At 39.2% G+C, this 20,652-nt stretch overlaps 1 protein-coding gene across 2 annotated transcripts in view; it reads right to left on the bottom strand.

The window, feature by feature from the left end:
- The window catches only part of LOC133345938 (V-type proton ATPase 116 kDa subunit a 1-like), a 228,083-nt gene that overhangs the window by 191,473 nt on the left and 15,958 nt on the right, over nt 1-20,652 (bottom strand). For both annotated transcript variants that reach the window (XM_061557080.1, XM_061557081.1), the window contains exons 2-3: nt 18,997-19,075; nt 5,899-5,996 (exon numbers count right to left, since the gene is read on the bottom strand). In XM_061557080.1, coding sequence (XP_061413064.1) covers nt 5,899-5,996; nt 18,997-19,075 — 177 coding nt within the window. The remainder of the gene's footprint in view (nt 1-5,898; nt 5,997-18,996; nt 19,076-20,652) is intronic.

Here is a 20,652-nt window from a genome sequence, read left to right as displayed (position 1 = left end):
TCGGGCTCAAGCACATGATGCCCTGCATAACTCGCCCTGATGTATTCTTGAAAAATTACCACTTCAAAGGAAGAACGAATGTTCAACATTTCCTCATATAAAAAGTACATTATAAAAATGTTCTATCCTAAATAAAAAAAAATTAAGAAAAATACTTTGGAAAACTTTACTGCATGTTTTATTATTTATTTTATTTCATGTGCAATTATTTTTTTTAATAAGTTGTTGGTCGTACTAGAGTTTTATGGAGAAAAACAAAATGTTCGTCTTGCAAATAGCCAGTGGGCAGTAAAGTGCCTTGGGTCATGTACAGACCAAAGTCTGTTTGAGAAAATAGAAAAATCTCAAAGCAGCAGGAGTCGTGGATTAAGCTGCCATATGCAGTCAATCTGATAAAAAGCTGGGCTGCAATTACACTTTCAGATATGTTGAGACTATCAATGTAGAGCTGTTATTTAAATAAAGGATACAATTAATTTTAGTATGATTTATTGTAAGTTGCCAGAACTCATTACTTTAGAGATTATGCATCAAGACGAACCAAAATAAAATGAGACAAATCTATGGGACTATTTTTTGCCAGTATCAAAATGATGAAAAAAGAATAGGCTTTACGCTCTCTGGCGATAATGCAGGTGTTAAGATGTTCAAACACCAAATAGACACCTATTGCCTTGCAATAGATGTTCAAGGCAATAGGTGTCTATTTGCTCTTTGAACATCTTAACACATGGATTCTTTCCAGATAGGGCAAAGACAATAATTTTTTCATAAAAATTAGACATCTTTAAATATTTGTTTTTGGCTTTAAACTGCCTTCTATCTAGCTTAGTTGCTGAATAGTGTTATGGGCATAGTTAAAGGACGTGGTACTCGACAGTAGTGGACAAATAACAATATGGCCATGAGTGTTGTGTCTACAAGGTATTGCATGACACGCAGTTTAAGGTTGTAGAAACTACAGAAGTAGAAGCACTCTGTTGAATTGTCTATCGCCCACAAACATTTGGAAACTTCAAATGTTTCCACTTGTAATATCCTCTTCGACATTTACCTTCCAAGATGCAAGGATATGTATTCACTTATAAGTAGAGAACATGAAGCAACCAGCACTAATGCCCAGCACTGATAGAAAATATCCTGGTGATTATATTTACATCTTTGAAGAATGTGAGAAAATGAATAAAGCCATTTTCAACTCGTTTTAACACCATTCTCAGTTGTAATGGCTTCCCAGATGTGGTGTAGAGAGGATTGACGGCCGAATGACATCCACCCCCCTCATGGGATTCTGTGACAGCATCAGCCACCAGACTCAAAACATTGATTTCTTCCACGCTACTGTGGTTATGGGGAGAAAAGTGAAATTTTCACACCTTGGAGTAAGTTAGCTTTGTGCTGCCAACGATGACAAAGCCGAAATCGTCAGGTTTTGGAACAAGTAAACCTTTCCAGATTACACATCAAAAGCATTACTTTCACAGTTGTTGGCACCATTGCTCAAATCTACATTCGGATTGTTGCTGGCTCAGTACCTCGATACATTTCAAGATACAATAAAATACAAAGCAAGCAATCTTTATATTTACTTAAAAGTTATGCATACGTGAAATTGAATATTGTTTTGCGAATAATCTTTTATAACCAACAATCTCACAAATTATACGGATGAAGCATCAATGTATACTAAGTTAAGCGGAAGTTGCTCTGTAAGCATAAACTGTAAACTTAATTAACCCTGATCTCTCTACTATTAGATAATGGCCTCCCTACACTGACGCCATGCCTAACGGTCTTGTGGTGCCACAATCCATCCTGCTTATGCACGTGAACTGGTTTTATCATTCCATCTCCACAGTGTTGTCACCTTTGGGAGTATTACCTCCTCTTACCTGCCATTCCATGACCAGGCGCATTTGTTAGCTACTATCCCTTCTAGCGATGTCCTGCTCAAACCCACTTATTTCCCTTTACAGTCATTCTGATGACCCCAATTTAAATGTCCTCTCTAATCCACATGCTCCTCTTTCTGTTTCTCAGCGTAATTCCCAGAGTGTATTTCTCCATGATTTTTGTATACTTTCAGAACGTGATTCACGTCTCTGATCCATCTCTCATAGCAGACAATATTCACTGCTTCGAAATGTTCCTCTTCAGAGACACATTGGTATTTTACTTTTCATTATCAAAGTTTATTGTTCAAAAGTCTTACGTCCTACTCTGTATCCATCATTGTGATCCCGGTATGCCTTAAATATTGCCCTAGGTATATATTTTGTGTTTTAGTGTTCTCGTTCCAACAATGATTTTCCTTTGTATAGCAAACCAATTCTACGTGACTCTTGTTTTGCACACATTTATTTTTATTTGTTAATTTTCCTTGCTTGTTATCATGGATACATCATCAGAAAATCTAAAATCGCTAATATATTTTTCTATTCAGTTTTTTTTTATTTTAAATATATTTAGGTTTGTATGTGCTTTTCAATTTTCATAACACATACTCTCATGTTGCTATGAATAGCCTTTTGTGAGTTTCTCTACATCTGTGACTTCGAGCACCATCTGTTCCTTCACCCTCCCAGCTGACTCCATAACTGACTGGTGGATCGCTATGATTTTAGTTCACCATTCATGGGGGGTCATTAGACTATACTTTACCATGCTGGTCACTGGGGGATTGGTAAAGATACCTACCTGAGCAAAGAATGCACCACGACCATGCAGGCATTATACTAAGCTCTAATTAGTAAGATGGGGATTACATATATTTATTAATCGCATGATGATGCAATTGTGCAGAAGATCTTTTTAAAATACTGATTACAACTTATCCAAGCAAAGTTTAAGAGTTGAAAAACGAATGTAAATTAAAACCCGTTGAAATGTTCATGTGACGAGCACTACACAAGTATTTATTTTACTAACATTGACATGACAGCCTTCAAAATCAAGGCCATGCAATACCATTAGCACACAAGTTGCAGCTTTCCATTTGTCATTTTAATTCGTTCATGCTTTGGGCAGCCAATTTAAGCAGTGGGGACATGCTAGGCACTGTAGAGAACAATAATTTGCCACGTTTTTACTGTCATCTCTGGAATACTTTGTTCATTTAAAGGTGATCAATTTTTACATGTCAAAACATTCTAAATTGGCTATTGCACTGCATCCAACAATCTATTTTCCCCAAGGCATGTTTTCTAAGTGCAAACTATTGAGCTGACACATTTTAGTTTGCGCATGCAACTTTATAAATTATCCATATCAAATTTGCATTCAGATAAATATGTTACATGCATGAAGTGAAATGTGAAAAACACATGTAAGTGATGCTACATGTGAAAAACACCCTAAAATACTGCAATAACTGAGATGAACATCATCATAAGTTTGTAGAATTTATAATTTTGAATATACCAAAATATAGACAATGATCACACACAAGAGCATTGTTTTCATAAGTTCTATATCTTGGCAAATAGGTGGTTGGGACATTGTGTTAAATCACCCAAAGATATTTAAAGAGTAAAAAAAGTGCTGAGGAGAGCCTTCTGAAATATGTCCTGTCCTTGCTAATTATTAGGGTGAAAATGTATACATTTGTCAGAAAGCCATCAATGATACCAATTGAAACTAATTGAGCCATATAAATTAAAGCAATTGCCATTATTTATCAAGACTTGTTATTTGCCTTATCTACAATGACTTATATCAATTGACACAATGGAATGATGAAAAATAATATTTCGCAGAGTAGCATCATTCTCTGTTGCTGATTATTGTATGTGGAGTGTCGTATATCAGGTCAGATGCAAATATATTTCATAGGCAGATCGAGAACTGCGTGAAGGACTAAGTTGTTTACTTGCATTACTATGAGAGAGCATTTTGATTTAAAGCTTTCGTGACTGCAGGGATTAATATTATTGGTTCTTTCGGTAAAGTCACGTAGAAGGGTAATAATAAAATAATACAAATATAAAACAATAAAATTCTCACGACGTTTCAATTACAATACAAGCAATCATCATCAGGTGTGAAATCCACAGCAAGAAAATTTGAAAAAATAAATTCTTGCTGTGGATTTCACACCTGATGACGATGACTTGTGTTGTAGTCGAAACGTCGTGAGAATTTGTATTGTTTTATATTTTCATTATTTTATTATTTCCCTTCTACGTGACTTTACCGAAAGAACCAAGAATATGAGAGAACATGTTTGGGGTCAAGAGGAAAATGCGTTCTCTTGTTTTTGTGCATTCTTCCAATTTACTTTCAGTCGACCCAGATGATTAATGAATGAATGTCGGTTGAATTTACAATGAGTGTAATAAAATAGATGGCAAACCGTATTCAATACCACAACAAAATAAAACATAATAAAATCAAATAATTCTCACGACGTTTCGGCTACAACGCAAGCAGCCGTCTTCACCTGAAGCAGCCGTCTTCACCTGAAGACGGCTGCTTGCGTTGTAGCCGAAACGTCGTGAGAATTATTTGATTTTATTATGTTTTATTTTTATTATTTTATTATTTCCCTTCTACGTGACTTTACCGAAAAAACCAAGAAGATGAATCCCTGCAGTCACGAAACGTCGTGAGAATTATTTGATTTTATTATGTTTTATTTTTATTATTTTATTATTTCCCTTCTACGTGACTTTACCGAAAAAACCAAGAAGATGAATCCCTGCAGTCACGAAACGTCGTGAGAATTATTTGATTTTATTATGTTTTATTTTTATTATTTTATTATTTCCCTTCTACGTGACTTTACCGAAAGAACCAAGAAGATGAATCCCTGCAGTCACGAAAGCTTTAAATCGGAATGTTTTAATATCATGAGAGAAGGAACCATTTGCCATGCCTAAAATCACATTTTATCTTGTGCATTTCAAATGCCATGGAACCTTGGGGAAGCCTTTACAATCATCTAGCTTTTAGGGCACGGCTATTCCCATGGCTGTAAACCTGGTAAATGTTATGGTGATAGTAATAATAATAATAAGATGGAAGTAGGTGCCATCGGTGAAGGTCATGGTGCAATCAGAGTGAGTTAACTTGAATTCGACTGACCTTTACAATTGTGCCTGCAACACTACATGTTGTCTTAAAACTTTCGTGACTGCAGGAATTCATATTCTTGGTTCTTTCCACAAAGTCACTTATATAGAAAATAAAAATAATAAAATAAATTGAAATTTCGAATTAAAAATACATTTCAAATAAAAGCAAAAAACCCACGACGTTTTGATCACAACACAAGCGGTCTTCATCAGGCGGAGAGAAAAGAAGACAACTTGTGTTGCGATCGAAACGTCATCGGTTTTTTGCTTGTATTTTCAATTAATTTCAATTTTTTATTAAAATTTGTAATTTCATTTTATAATTTTTCTTTTATTTTCTATCTACGTGACTTTACCGAAAGAACCAAAAATACACTACATGTTGTTTTTATCACTTAAAAAAAACATCACTCTTAAAAACAAGCAATATCATGATGGTGTGGAAATATAAAGCCCTATAATAGCAATGTAAAATATTGTAACAAAAATACGATAGCTTTAACAGCATCTGAGGTGTGAGCCACAGCGAATGTGATAACAAACACTCTGCATCCATATTCTAGCCATCAGAATGTGAAATCAAAAAAACTGTGGGTTAAATATGTATGTTGAATTTATGTCGCACCGTACGTATACAACCGTGCTAATCAGAGGTGTGAATTAAGGTGGCTTGGATTTACTTTTGAGGGTCAGAGTATGATATGTTTCTGGAGAATTGGCCTTATTCCAACAAGTGTATTTCTTAAAATGTTGCTTGTCAATGGCATTTAATGGTTGTGTTCGTGAAGAAGCTCAGTTCATAAGTGTCTGAGTGAGGCAGTTTTACCTCCAGGTCAATCATCTCCCGAGGGTCTGGTGCAGGGGGATCGGAGTGGCTGTCGACCACCTGGATCTCTGCCTGCTTCATCTCCTTCTCCAGAAAGCCTGCATCAAGAAGGGACATGATTTAATTTACATGGTATGGCCACATTAGGCAAATACATTTTAAAAGACATGCAAACCACCAATGTAATGAAGTTAAATTGGTGGTAATGTTTTTTGATTGTACACATTCAGGAAAAGTAAATTCTTCACTAATTACCACTTAAGTGTATTGAATTTTCTCTTCATATGCATTGATTTGTGCCACCATATTTATACCGATCCATAGCAAAGGCTAAATATTTGCCAACATTAATTGCGGCTATGTGCATGCAAGAGTGTACCACAAACACGTTTACTTGAAAAAAACACGTAACAAAATATTTTTGCAGAAATAATGCACGTTTTGAAACGCGAATAATTTTTTTTAAATTGCGTACATTTTCCATACTTTTTCAAACCTATTTGGACAAAGTATGGCCGAGAGATGTAATACATAAAATTTAAACAAGACAAAAAAAAGATTCTTGCTCTGAATTGTGACCCAACATCGTAATATTTAATGATATAACTTTGGGGTTTGAACAGGATGTGTGCATATACTGTACATCTGAAAGAAAAAATATAAAAGTAAAACATTCTGGTAAAGTTGTTTTCCAATAATTTGAGCATGGGGTGGTGGTCAACGCCTGTTTACATCCCTGAACCAGTGGTGGAGATTCCATATTCCTATGATGAGGGAAAGTTTTTCCATGGGATTTCCACTGTTGACTTCTCCACAATAATGGGCTGAGTAAACTGGGGTATAATGGGTTGAGGAAACTCTGGACCAGGATTTGATGCTCCTGCTGTTGTGGAATGGCTCATGCAGCCAGCTATGGCTGCAAGGTTTTGGTAGTACATGTTTATGCCATTTATTGTGAAAATTCCGTCACAGTTCCTATGATTGCTTTTTCATTGCTTTCATGGCTTTATTTTGGTGATTTCGAAAAGTGTATTGGTTTAGCCATGTGTGTTTGTTGTAGTACAGAGTTAGACTGATGGCCTTAATCTAAGTTGTCTTATGGTTGTTGTTGTTGTTATTGTTTGACTTGCATCCCACTGGGATTTTTGCACACAGCGTTGGTGTACGGTGTTTTTTTCTGCAATATTTTGCTGTCTTTTCTTGGATTTTCTGTTTGCACTTAGTCACATATTCACTTTAAGATGTTTTTTGTTATGTTTTTGTTTGTCGCGGTTGCACCCGATTCAAGAGCCGAATGGCTCACAGGGCTATACCTAATAAATGAACTTGAACTTGCAACCTTCCGAATGCAAACACTTTACCTTCCACCACCCCCACCAAATTGCATACACACAGCATGTGTATAACATACACAAAAACAAATAAATCAAATTTACAAAGTCCCAATCCCCCTTCTAAGCTAAACTATTGTGTTGGTTAAACTGCTGCTAACAAGTGTCTATGAGGTATTGCCTCTTAAAAAATTATGAGGTCAGAACCACTCTAGGTGCCTTTTGTCTCCTTGTTATAGAGAAGAAGAAAATGCCTATTTCTGTGGACACAAATTAAGCGCACTTTTGCAGGCACTTACATAGGCTGTGTTTACCTCCGAGGTGCTAGCAGGATGCAAATGTCAATGCAAGTAATGTGCATGCCCTCCAATCATATTGATACATGTGTAGTGACATAGAATGGGTAACTAGGGCACGGAGCGCTGGTTGCTGGCAGAGAGGGGGGTCTGAGGGTGTAGCAGCCCGGTCTGCCGGCAGGGCATGTGATAGGCCGGGGAAAGGGATGTAGGGCAAAGGTGATGGAGGGGACACGTGAGGTGAAGCCGAGAACCTTCTGGTAGGTTCCAGAAGGGGGCGTGGCCGAGGGCGGAGCCAGGCCCGCTGGGGGGATAAAAGGGAGGCCCCGCCCCAGGGTCGGGGCTGTCGTCTGGAATGGAACCCGTCATGCTACCAAGTCTTCGTCCCCGTCTTCGTTCTCCCCTTCACCTCCTCGGCGTTGTTGGTCAGGCAGTGTGCGATCTGTCCTGACCATAGCATAGTTAGCCCCTGAAACTGTGATGGCTAGAATAAACGAGAGTGCCTCCTACTATTCGTGTATCTGCAGTGATTCACGACACATGTGTATATCCAACATTTTGCTTCAGCTCACAGCTAGCATACATTATAGACAGCCACAAACATACTATTCCCTATTTAGCCATGTGCACTAGAAGAAAAGTAATGTTAGCAAGCACCTATTAAAGCCAGCACACCACATGACGATGTGGTGTCACAACATCATGACGAACCACCTCTCTCTTCCAGTTGTGATACAATTCACCAAATCAGATATTTGTTTTAGGATATATTTATCTCGGGTAGGCCCTAATAAGTTTCAGATTACAATTGCTATTGGCATTGCACATGATCAATACATAGAATCAAATCTGGATTGGTGGGATTGTAGCTCAGGGTGATAATAATTAGGGTGATATCAGGGTGATGTAATCACTATGCCAACGCCATGACACGTAACTACCGATACCCTGAATGATACGTAACTCAAAGGAGATTTTCTGACTAAAGAGGTTAGTTGTGCTCAAGCTGCTTAAAAAATTCGTTTTACTCATGGCAGTACTGAATGTCCCCACTCTCATTACTTGTGGCTGATAAAACCATTTGTGAAGAGATTCATTTTCAGTGAAGGAATAAACATATCTTCATATAGTCGCGTCATGTTCTCTGAGATGTGCATTACATCCTATAATTTGTATCCCCTTATACCATCACTTTCAGTGATTGCATGTGGCAGAACTGCATTAACGTGCCACATGCAGCACGTGTAATTTTCTGTGCTTTATGTCGCCACTTTTATTAATCATCACATTTTTAAATGTGGTGGTTATAAATTCACGTTTTGAATATCATAAGCGGGTTCACCTTCCATTCAAAAGATAGCACAGGAGGGGATTTTATTTTGAAATCAGTGTGGACCTATTTAGTCGCTCTTTATCAGTGCAAAACAGAAGGTGTTAAAGTTTTGCTCATGCTTCTATCCTAACGTTTGTATTCGTATATCGCAAGGCTGTAGCCATGGAGTCAACATTAGGGGGGACGAAATCTTCCAGGGGTTCTGGGGTTCCCCCCCCCCCCAAAAAGAAATCTAAATTTAAAAAGAATTTCCTTCCTAAAATATAAAAAAAAATCACTAACACATGGGATGGACTTTTTAATTTTTTACAATGATGTCTAATAGTGTATTGTATTACATTGCTGTTTTTTTTTACCTTTTCTTGTTTCATTGTATGTAATGGCAGAGATTAGGGATTAATAAAGTACAACCATAACCACAATCATATAAACAGACGTCTATGCATTGTTATATGAAGACAAGTCCAGATATTGTGGCCAACGTTTAGCAAATTGTTGTTTTTATTTACACATGTACAAGTAAACTTGGGTGGTCAACAGAGGCGTTTGCTCTGCTCTCCTCTCCTCTACAGCCCTCTCTCCTCCTCTCCTCTGGTCCTATATTCTCCTCTCTTCTCCAGTCATCTCTTTCCCTCTCCCCCATGCTCTGCAGTCATTTCTGCTCTTTTCCTCTGCTCTCCTATCCTCTCATCTCCTCTCCAGGCAATGACAAGTACTTTGACTTGCCATTCTTCAAGCAAAGAATCCCAAGGCCTTGTTGTGCTTATCGTTGACACCAATAGAAGACTTCAATATTCCTTCAAGGTCCAGTTTCTCTTGGTGCACGTGACACATGGCCACATTTTTCAGCCTTGTTTGACTCATCGAAGATCTAAGCCATGTCTTAAGCCTCCTCAGGGCACTAAAACTCCTCTTAGTCTCGACAGAGGAGGTAGGGACAACCAGCAGAAGCCTTACTAAAGCTTCCACCAGACTGATGAGGCATCTCACCTCTGGCACCATTTCCCTAATAATGCTAGCAACATCTGAGCTCGTTTGATATGTGTAATTAGCCCCACACATGGCCAGCTGCACATGCAGTAGTCTTGAATTCAATTCAGGAGACTCGTCTACCACCTTGCCCATGTCTCCATGTAGCAGCACATTTTCAAGCTGCTGCAGCTTGATCAAACCTCTATGAATTGAGTATCCACTGTGTCCATGCGTTGTAGAATTGGACTCTGTACAAAGACTGGGCATCTGAATGGATATAGGCTGCAGCCTGACAGGTGTAACGCTTTGTAGATTTGCGGACATGAGGCATCTGAATAGGTTGTAGGTCCAACTTTGTTGCCATAGCAGTATCTTGTGCGAATAAGACATCAAAGTGCTCCTCCTTTCGACAACCTCCAACATGCCTTAAACAGTCTGTTTCCTAAGCTGCAGGGAGGTGTTCAGGCACTCCAAATCCCCCATCAGGTATTCAGCCATTACATGGCCGAGCATAGTGTTCCCATTTAGAAATGTTCCATGAAGACCATTGGCCTTAGTTGAAGTGTCAGATGAGCTGCATTATGCCATTTCCTCAAGGACTGTCAGCACTGACTCATACTGGCTGAGAACTGAGCAGATGGCAAGGGTGCGAACAGTCCACCTGGTGGGACAGTAAGGTTTGAACGAGGTGAAACCATGCTCTGATTTTGCGATTTCCTGGAAAATCACCTTGAACGTGCCAGATTGATTAAAGAAGCCCCTCAATTCATGCACCAAATCCATTGATGATCTTACTAGTGGGTAACTAAGTTAACGCTGTGTGGACCACAGTGACACAATAGAAACAAAGAACCCACTTTAAGGAGGGGCTGTAATGGAGTCAAGTATAATTTTAAACCATTTCTGCTGAAAGTAGAGTGTTCTATTTGATAGGGTTTGACTCGGTATGGAATTAACATTTGGCTGATTTGGGCGAGGTCCAAGCTCCTCCCCTCCCTCTCCTTTACCTCCATCTTCGCTTGCCTGTCTGCTCTCTCTTTCTCTGTCTGTCATTGTCTCAAACTCACTCTCCCTGCTTGATTGTATTATCTGAAATACACATGAGAAGCCATGCTTAGAGGAATATCTCAGCTTAAATTAACATGAGGATTAGACTGTTGTGATGCCATTTTTCGGTTTTAACCATCAATATTTGCTCCTTTTCTCACTCAACTCCATGTCCCCTGCTCTCCCTGCCCTGTCGGCATCCTCATGCTCTCTCTCTCTTTACTCTGAATACACTAGAGTGAACATGAAATGAATATTATCAGTAAAGAAGTGGTGTTTCTTGCCATGATGTTAAGGAATGGATTAATAAGCATGTCTGATCTGAATGGCAATGATTATATCGAGAAACATTGACTCATCTCTTGTACTACTGGATACTTTTATCATCTGACTGGTACTCATTTTCTCACTGCTCTCAACTTACATTTCTTCTTTTCTGAGGCTGCCCAAAAAACTGACGAATGCCACCCTTCCTCTTGCTCGTGATGACACACACTGTGAATGAAAGCTGACTAATAAAACTGCTTGCACTTTAATCAAAGAAACACTAAGCAAGTACTGTACAGCTATACACTATACTATACGAGTATGCAATAAATGAAGCTACTACTGTCTACAAATATTACACATGCAGCGCAACATAAATGATTGACACTTTACTCAGACTTCACGTGGGCTTTCTGACAAACATAACGTAATAAAGACATTACGTTAGTTGAATACGCCCGTGAGCGCCACTGTTGGTCCCTGTGTGAATGTGTGGCTAATTAACTTTCCAAGTAACTTACTTAGCTATGATAGCTAACGTTAGTGATGGTTGATTGATTAGCAATCGCAAATTGGCCCGTTTTCACCAAAAACGTTTGATTCCACTCGACAGTGATATAGCCTACGTAACACTCATATTACATTATAGTTTTCCATTTTTTTATACATTTGAAAGTAATGAAATGGAGAGACAGGACAGTGTTTGACATTGATTGTACCTACCCACAGCAGACGAGCAACGGCTTCTGCTGGGGGGGCACGGCAACACCACGTGGACAACCCACACTCAGAACTGCAGTCCACCGTAATACTAGAACCGGTGTAATGATAATGTCAATTTATTAAACTTAGTTATGATTATAATTACATTTGCTAATGATTATTTCGGACGGCGGTGCTTGGTTGCCTGTCGTAGCATAGCAATACAATTTTTTAAAAATATTTTTATATAAATATATTGGGGGGGGGGGGCATTTTTAGCATATTTCAACCAGGTAGGGTGTTGACTGTTGTGTTAGCCGACTCTCTGTGTTGTATTGCATTATATTTCTAAGTTTACTAGGTTTGTTTTTTCATTCATTCTTACCTGATGACGGTTGCTTGTGTTGCAATTGAAACGTCGTATTCTATTATTTCATTTGTTTTCTTTCTACGTGACTTTACCGAAAGAACCAAAGAGTAATTCCTGCAGTCACGCAAGCGTCAAATCAAGTATAAAATGATGCCTTTTCAAAATGTTACACTTGGGTGCTAAATGTGACATTTAAGCCTAAAGTGCTCTAATTGCTATGCAACATTGATTCTTTCATATTTAATTAGAAGATTCCCCTCAAGTTTTGTTTATGCGTAGGCACCAATGGAATAGTTAAGAAAGTGTGCATCACAATGGGCTGAACTTCAATACTGAATAAATGTCAAAATGCTTATAGATGTAGATTTTTTTGTAAACATCCCCTGAGCAAACACATTAATGGACTAGAGTCACTAGACAGAAAGCAGCCGATACAATGATTTACTATCGGCGCTCAAACAAAGTCAGAAGTAAATAAGTGTGGAGGGTTTTGTTCACGTTAGCCACAACTATTTGGCCATTTCCCCCTTTTTCTTCCTTTTAAAAGGCAACACAAGTAACCATGTTCGTCACGATTACGGATAGCTTCACGTTTCTGGGAAAAGGCATGTTCTATTCAACCCCTGCACAATGTTTCTGTACATAGCCTGGATTTGCAGAGCGGCTAGTGAAACAGGATGACAACAGTCGTGCTGATAATTGTAATTATAAAATTGCATTTAATATGCTAATGAGCAAAAAAAATACTTTCTACTCCAGCAGGCCCTGCAATCGGAGAGTTTTTTTTCCCGTGATAAGAGGCAGCATAATTTTGGTGATGTACATGCTCAACGGCCATGTCGAGCATATGTCAATACAAATGCAATACTCTAATTTCCCTCATGTACAGTACAAAGCACCAAGAAAAATCGGCGTTATTGCTTGTGTAGATGTAGATGAGAAAGTTCTAGGCTCAAGCAAGCATCGGACGATGCTCATCTCTCTAGGTGGCCATGAGACACCGGTGGAATTTCCACATTCCTGTGGCCAGAGCCAGTCTATCCATATGAAAAGTACTGTTGACTTCCTTATAAATGATTGTCACGTAATATTGTTTATGGATATGAATGTGCTTTATTACAGGCATAAGCATTTTACTACAGGTAACTCAGTTTAACTGACATGCACACCGATAATCTACTGGGTTACAAATCTTCATGTTAAAATTCAAATATGCATAAGCATTTTCCCTAAGCAGCTGCTATAAATTGACCAACTGTATTTTTAACCAGCAGAAATTATAATCTCACCCAATATCCTGGAATATTTAATGTTGCAGCTCATGCTGGTTATTGTGTTCTACAGAGATTGCTAAACAGCCATGACATTTCCTCTAATTACGCAACCTCACAGTCAATATTTAAAAAGCATCCTAATACTACAAATGTGTTGCCATTTGAAGGTTAGGGGGAAAAAAAGTGGCATATTAATGGAACAAGTCAATGGTTCTGCACATACATGAAACTGAAAGCATCATCACCATCCCAGCATGAAACTGTTTGAGTACATCTGATACATGTCATTTTATGAGAATTTCTCCCTTATTAAAAAAATTGGACAATGTTTTTCTATCTCAATTAGTCCTAATTGTTTGACACACTAAGCCTGATTAAAATCTGCTTAATGATTATTTTAATGGTCAACCACATATTAAAATTACTTGACTTGTACATCCGAAATCATGAAATTTCCCACCAGTATCCACAAGGTCAATCACTGAGTAACATCTACATAGCATGCTTCTGAATGTGAGATCAATACAGAAAATACACAACCTCAAAGTGTACAACCAGACCTGAAGGCACTTTTGCATCAACATGTGTGTCTACTTGTATCACCATGACAACCACAGAATGTGCTGCCTATTTGGAAGACACCCAAATTGGATTTGTCAGAGTTTAAATTGAGTGCGACAAATTGCTCAGTGAATGTGTGTGAGGCTGTGTGTTTGTATCACACACAAGAGGAGCGGTAGTGTAGCGGTTAGCGCACTGCGCTAAGAACCCGAAGACCCGAGTTCGATTTCCGCTCACGGCCAACACCAGTGACGATTATCTGAACCGGTCCTGGGTCTCCCCTAGGTCGACTCAGCCTCACATGAGTATCTGGTGCAGTATGTAAACATCGCCACTGGGGAGACAAAGGCGGTCGGGCGTGGTGCTGGCCACCCACTCCCTCGTGTGTTGTTCCGGCCTTCATAGGTGCTCACTAACAGCACTTGCCCCAACAGTCTGTTAAGGCTATACGGGGGATCTTTGTCTTTTTTGTATTACACAGCAGACAAGCATTGCATCTCCTACTAAAGCGTTAACCACGTTTTGTGTGCCATGCACAGAAGAGTCCATCATTGCAAATTTAATACTGTGTCACAGCAAGACTGTGCATACATCCATTAAGACAAATAACTGAAATCATAATTTAAAAAATGTAAATTCATCAATGTGCTAAAAAAACTGTGGTCATCCATCAAGTTTGGATACACATTTCGAGCATTGAAGAGATTGCATTTAACTATTGTGAACAGCCCATGGCCAAATCACCCCGAATGTACCTTATCCCTTCAGATCTCTTGGCCCATGGCACTAAGTCATTTTGACCGGGCAGATAATGGCATGGGCCTTCATACCTCTTTGAAAAAAAATGTAAGTTCAAAACAAGGTTTGCGGCTCTGCTCCTTCATTCACGTGCTGGGACATACACTGGAACCTACTGATAGGTTTCCATATCTGAGTCGTGACGTAGTTTCCTCCGTGTACTGTTCCACCATGATCCATCAACACATCAGCATTGCATCTTCCATCATGGCACAACTCAGTCATGTATGGAAGCAAAAACGGCTGAGCCTAGCAACTTAACGTTGCACTGAAAACACCTGCATTGTTTCCGTGATGTTGTATGGGAAGGAAACCTGTACTATGCTGAAAACTCACTCAGACACCATACGGACTTTCCATATGCAATGCCAGTATTACATCTTTGGCATTCACTGTTTCGATTTTGTACGCACCAAGATGATGGCTGAGCACGCCGGCCTGATAGCCGCGAGGTGGCTGGCTCTGTTTGGACTTGTGAGACGGATGTCTGTCATCACATCGGCTCGTGTCTCTCTCGACCGTCTGTTGTTGCTACCCGACAATTGCACAAGACCTGGGGAGTCGCGAATGGACAAAAAACTGGCGGCGGCAGGTCGAGACAGATTTTGCAGCTTCGATTGAGGGCGCTTGGAAGGCTGCGGTGGATCGGTCAACACGGAGGGCGCCTTCGAACGACGTCCCGGTCAAGCGTATCAGTGAGCGAGTGAGAGCCAATGGTTCTCAGTGGTCGACATAGTCCACAGTTGGGTACATCACTCAACAATCTGATAGTGGGATGGACTGGGGTGACAACGAGTCAAGGTCGAGATGTTGAAGAGTAGAGCTGTCACGGATTGTGGCTCCACACAATGCCCACTTGGACGCTACGTCAGTCCCGACTGCGCGATTTCCCCTCGTTACACTTGAGTGGCACAGCTGTTCACATTATAATTACAAAGTAGGGAGCTAATCCTATTTGTTTCAACCAACCTTTAGTCATGCACTGTGTACATGTGGTGATTTTCAATTAATGCCTCTGTTCTATTGCCGATCACTACACCACCACGTTGCGAGTTGGTGTTTTATTTCTCGGACGACGCCTCTTGCGATTTGCAATGCACATCTGGCATAATTGCTGTTTCAGAAGCAAATGACGTTGTTGGATTGGATGGCAGACTATATTTCTATGGATGGATAGTTGTGTGTGCTCAGCACATGCTACTGAAACTGTATATTCCCTTCAGCAGTTCATCCTCTGCATTAATCCAGTACCAAATCGTGCTTTGTGCAGCCATATGGCTCTGTAAAAACTACAGTACATGCGCATTCCATAAAGCATGTAAAATCACGTCAACACATGCAGCTGGTCCATAGGTAAATATTATTCAAGTGTATTCTACTATCTGAAGACTGCTAAAACCATGGGTACAATAGCGATTGTTGAAGCTTGCTCATTATCAATCACAAGAGCTAATTATTCATAAATAGAATACTAACATTATAAATGCATATTAAAATAAACATGGTTAATCAATGCATTAATTAATATTAACTGTCCCTACAACACAAATCTTATCTTAGGATAAAACGATAACTGGCTTAAGGGTTTGATGGAGAAGTTGAGAGGAGAAAATTGATATTTTTTGGAAGGAAATACTTTCTTGTTTTAATTCGCAAGCATACCTGCTAACCCCTTAACAGTGCCTACCTTATTACAGACCCATTTAGACCTTATTGGTCACCCAACGTTCATCCTACAAAGTCCCATCACAAGGGAGAAACACATATAATTTTTTTTGCTGTATTGAAATGGCTGTACACCGTATGGATTTGAAAACTCAATTTCCCTGTATAAGAATACAGGTAAACCGTATGGGTTGACAGATATGCATAATTATTGATTGAATTAAAGTTTGAAGTCAAAATACACCAATAATTCAAAAGAGATGTTTCCACTTCAAAGCCCTGCAGACACTGAATGTGAACAATGCCCCCAAACGCTCATGAATGGACATTGCTGATTGGCTGAGGCTTGGTCAGACCACTTTGGAGCTCGCCGATTGGCCAAAATTGGCGGTCGCGTTCTCGTCATAAGCCCATCGTTAACAGGGAAATGGTCGGTAAGCGAACACATTGGGCTCTATCGATGCCCGTCATGAAGCCATTAGTCGTTAACAGGGGTGGTCGTTAAGAGGGGTTTTACTATACGCATATCAAACACTTTATTCATATACAGTATATTTACATTTCGTCAGCAAGTATGGTTCTTGTGTAATTGGACCATGAAACGCAGTCATTTATTTATTCATGACACGATCTTCAAATAAAACACGATGAGATCTGAATCATCCGACTCCTCATAGATTTTCACTTATCAACATGAATTTACAGCTCTGTACAGATTTAAGCAGATGACATTTTCATAACCATCCAAACCAACGTTTGCACCCACTGCTTAAAATTAATATCGACTGGTATCTGCATCTTCAAATAGAACTCCTAAATGCCATCTTTCACAATGGATTTAGAATTTGCCTTGTCACCATGGAACAATAACAGGTATTTTGAGATAGAGGATTTAGTTTCTTTAGCCTGCTAGAGGATTAATATTCGACAGGAATATAATCTGTGCTGCATCCACACAGAACTAAAACGAAAAATGTATGTCAATGATGAATTTACTTGGGATTATAGCTCCCAGGGGTGTGTGCTGTTGTGTTTATGATTGGAACTGTACATCTGTTTTATTTCGGCTATACGTAGGGCAATAGTTTGGTTTAAGGTTAAATTGTATTTTTGTAATGTAAATTACTTGTGACATTCCATTGTTCTACCACAGCAACCACCTACTGTGTGTTAAGAGAGTACCATATCGCTTGGTTGCTGTGGCCCTACATGTCAGACATTGTGCTGTAACTTTTATCTGTCATAACCAAAGGCATTCAGTATAAGGCCCCAGGCGTCCACATACTTATCACATAAACACGAACCACAGACTCCTATGAAAATTGGTGTTTGCCATATTTGAGCAACCTGCACAAAAAGTCAGGGGCACTCGACACTGAACTCTGTAAACAAAACCATTACAATAGAGCTCCAGCACTGTCCAGCACAAGTCATGAACAACATTAAGAAAAAAAATCAAATCAAAGGTTGGCTTTTGAAGCACTTTAAGTTTGGAACAATCTTTCCAAAATGTCAAATGCTCCCTATCAATTCCAATATGCTGTTTAACTGTCTGACAGCACCTGTCCATGATAGGAAGAGAGATGTGTTGCCCCTTGCAGAAAAAAAACTCTTTATGTGTTCACACCATTTGGCCTGGAAGAATTTTTGTATAGTGCCTTGTGAAATGTGCCGCAATCTTGTCATCACGCCTAGATTGCCTCAATGACTTTTAGGGACTTCTATCGACTCCTACAAATAACACAAGTTATTGAACGAAAGAGAAATGTACAAAAACGAGTTTGATCATCCGATACCTTTTGATACAACTTGATTTATCTTTACAAAGCCATTTTTTTTATTTTAGCAATGCTAAAAGTAATCTGGCCATAGTATTATAAAAATTACGACGTTATAATACAGTATAGATAGACACAGCACTTTGAAACAATTTAAAGTAATACATAACACTGTGTTGCATTAACAATTACTAAAGAAAGAAAATAATTTGACCTTTTAACGTGAATATTGTCCTCCATTTCATGCGTATTTAATCCCCATAGTATACATTATTAAACAAGCTCCTGTAGTTAGTATGAATTAGGTCATTACAATTATTCTCCAAAATTAATGCAAGAGCGGCCAAGAAATTCTTCCTTGCCCAAGTAATTTTAATTCCCTTGTCCTTTTTGCAAACTTCTGTGAATTATAAATGCTGATCATGGACTTTTCACGGAGTAAGGCATTACATTTAAGAAGTATTGCTTGTCATTGCTCGGCGCACACCTCCCAGGAGCTTGAATAATATATTCGAAGAGAGCCCCATTTGCAACCTCTATTCTGGCCCTTGAAACTTTAAGCAACCACAGATGCATGATGATTACAACAAATTAACCTTCTGACATGAGGTTGTTTTCTGCAGAGAAGCGTGAGTCGAGTACAATATTCAGAAGTGCAGAAAAATCTCAAATGTAAACAAATCTGTAGAAGTGCAAGCACTCACGGAGCTTGCGTTCCATCTCGTCACATCGCCGCACATCGTTCACAAATCTGCGCTGGAAGGTGTTGACTCCTGGGTTCAGCTGCACATGGGGAGAGAGAGAGAGAGAGAGGTGGAGGCATCATGAGAGAGGGTGAGAAAAGGAGAGAGTGAGATAGACTAAAGAGACATGATGGACATAAGGATGGAAGGGCACACAGCAAGACATAGGTGGACAGAGGCAAACCTCCATTTAGTTGCAAATCAAAAAAATAGATAGAAGATTTCACACCATACACATGCACTAAGTGTTGAATTCACACATGCTGGAAGCCAGAATGGCACACTTCACTGCTCTCTCAAATGACATCTCTGCTTAAGGTCTCCAAGCTGCATCACAGTAGTACAGACGCAGTGTCATTCGTTTGTCAGTCGTGAGAGATTGACTGCGATTTGAGCATTCAGAGGCAGCATTTTAAAAAGTCTCATACTTTGTGACACTCAAGTTTTTCAGCACAAGTAATGGTGTCAGGCCTGGCTAGACTGTGTTTACACATCTTGAAAGACCTCCTATGAAGGACAAGCCATAAATGTCTTATATGGCCCAAAGAATGACGATGAAGTCACGCATGGCTGATCTTTCATATTGTGGAAAGACAGTAAAGGATCCTATACCCCGGACGCTGGCTCAATGAACAACTAATTCTATTTTCCAAGTGCTGTAAATGAGATGTTGCTGTTATATAAAATTGATAACTTGTAAAATATGTGTAAGAGGTTCTTAAATGAAGTTTATTTTTGCTAAATAAATTACATAAATAAACCAGTTAATTTAAACGTGATAATTTATGACAGTTACCCTTTGACAATACCAACGCCAAAGATGTTATTAACGTTATGGCACTATTATTTGCTAACATTTCATGATACTTTCACAATTTACAAGGAATACTTAAATAGTCTGAGTCAGTGCCATAAACAGGATCATGCCAAGTGCCATCTCAACAATTATCAAGCCATGGTTGTGAAACCAGGCCACGTCAACAGCTGGTCAGGTTCTATAGATCAGCACTGGGAATCATGGCCAAAATGATCATCCCATCATATCTCATCTCACAATTTCTAAGACACTGCCAAGAAGCACATGTTTCATGCTGAAATAAAACTACCTTCAATCACGTATTATGCGTGCTCCCTTGTGCAACATTTTTTTCAAGATTGTGAAACTACTGTACCTTGTTAATACTGCAGCGCGATGTGACTGTCATACAAAGGTGAACACCAGCGTCACAGAACTGCAGGTGGGGTGGCACAGTTGAGGTTTTGAAACCATGGATCCAGATTTCTGGCGTCTTGATTTTTGTGTGTGTGTGGAAATGACAGCCGCTTTTTTACGTGGTAAATTCTGCATTTTTCGATTCATGTGTAACTGATTTCACACCACTACCCTTGCCACAATTGCAGAATGGCCCAAAACTGGCAAGGTTAGGCTCGGGCCAATGATGGCTTTGTGCAAGGAGTGCTGAGAGAGAATGGCAGTCAATTCCACATAAATTCACGTGTGTTTGATGCATTTTGTATTTTGACACAAAATATGGAGCTGTATTTTATTTCTCTAAACTTTGCAGAAAAGTGGTGGCATCAACGCACACACATGACAAATAAGAAAAATGTGATGAT

Source organism: Lethenteron reissneri, chromosome 23 (assembly GCF_015708825.2).
Source record: "Lethenteron reissneri isolate LAM-NWPU_2019-01 chromosome 23, ASM1570882v1, whole genome shotgun sequence".
Taxonomy (NCBI): Eukaryota; Metazoa; Chordata; class Hyperoartia; order Petromyzontiformes; family Petromyzontidae; genus Lethenteron; species Lethenteron reissneri.
This window is presented reverse-complemented; position numbering and strand designations above follow the sequence as displayed.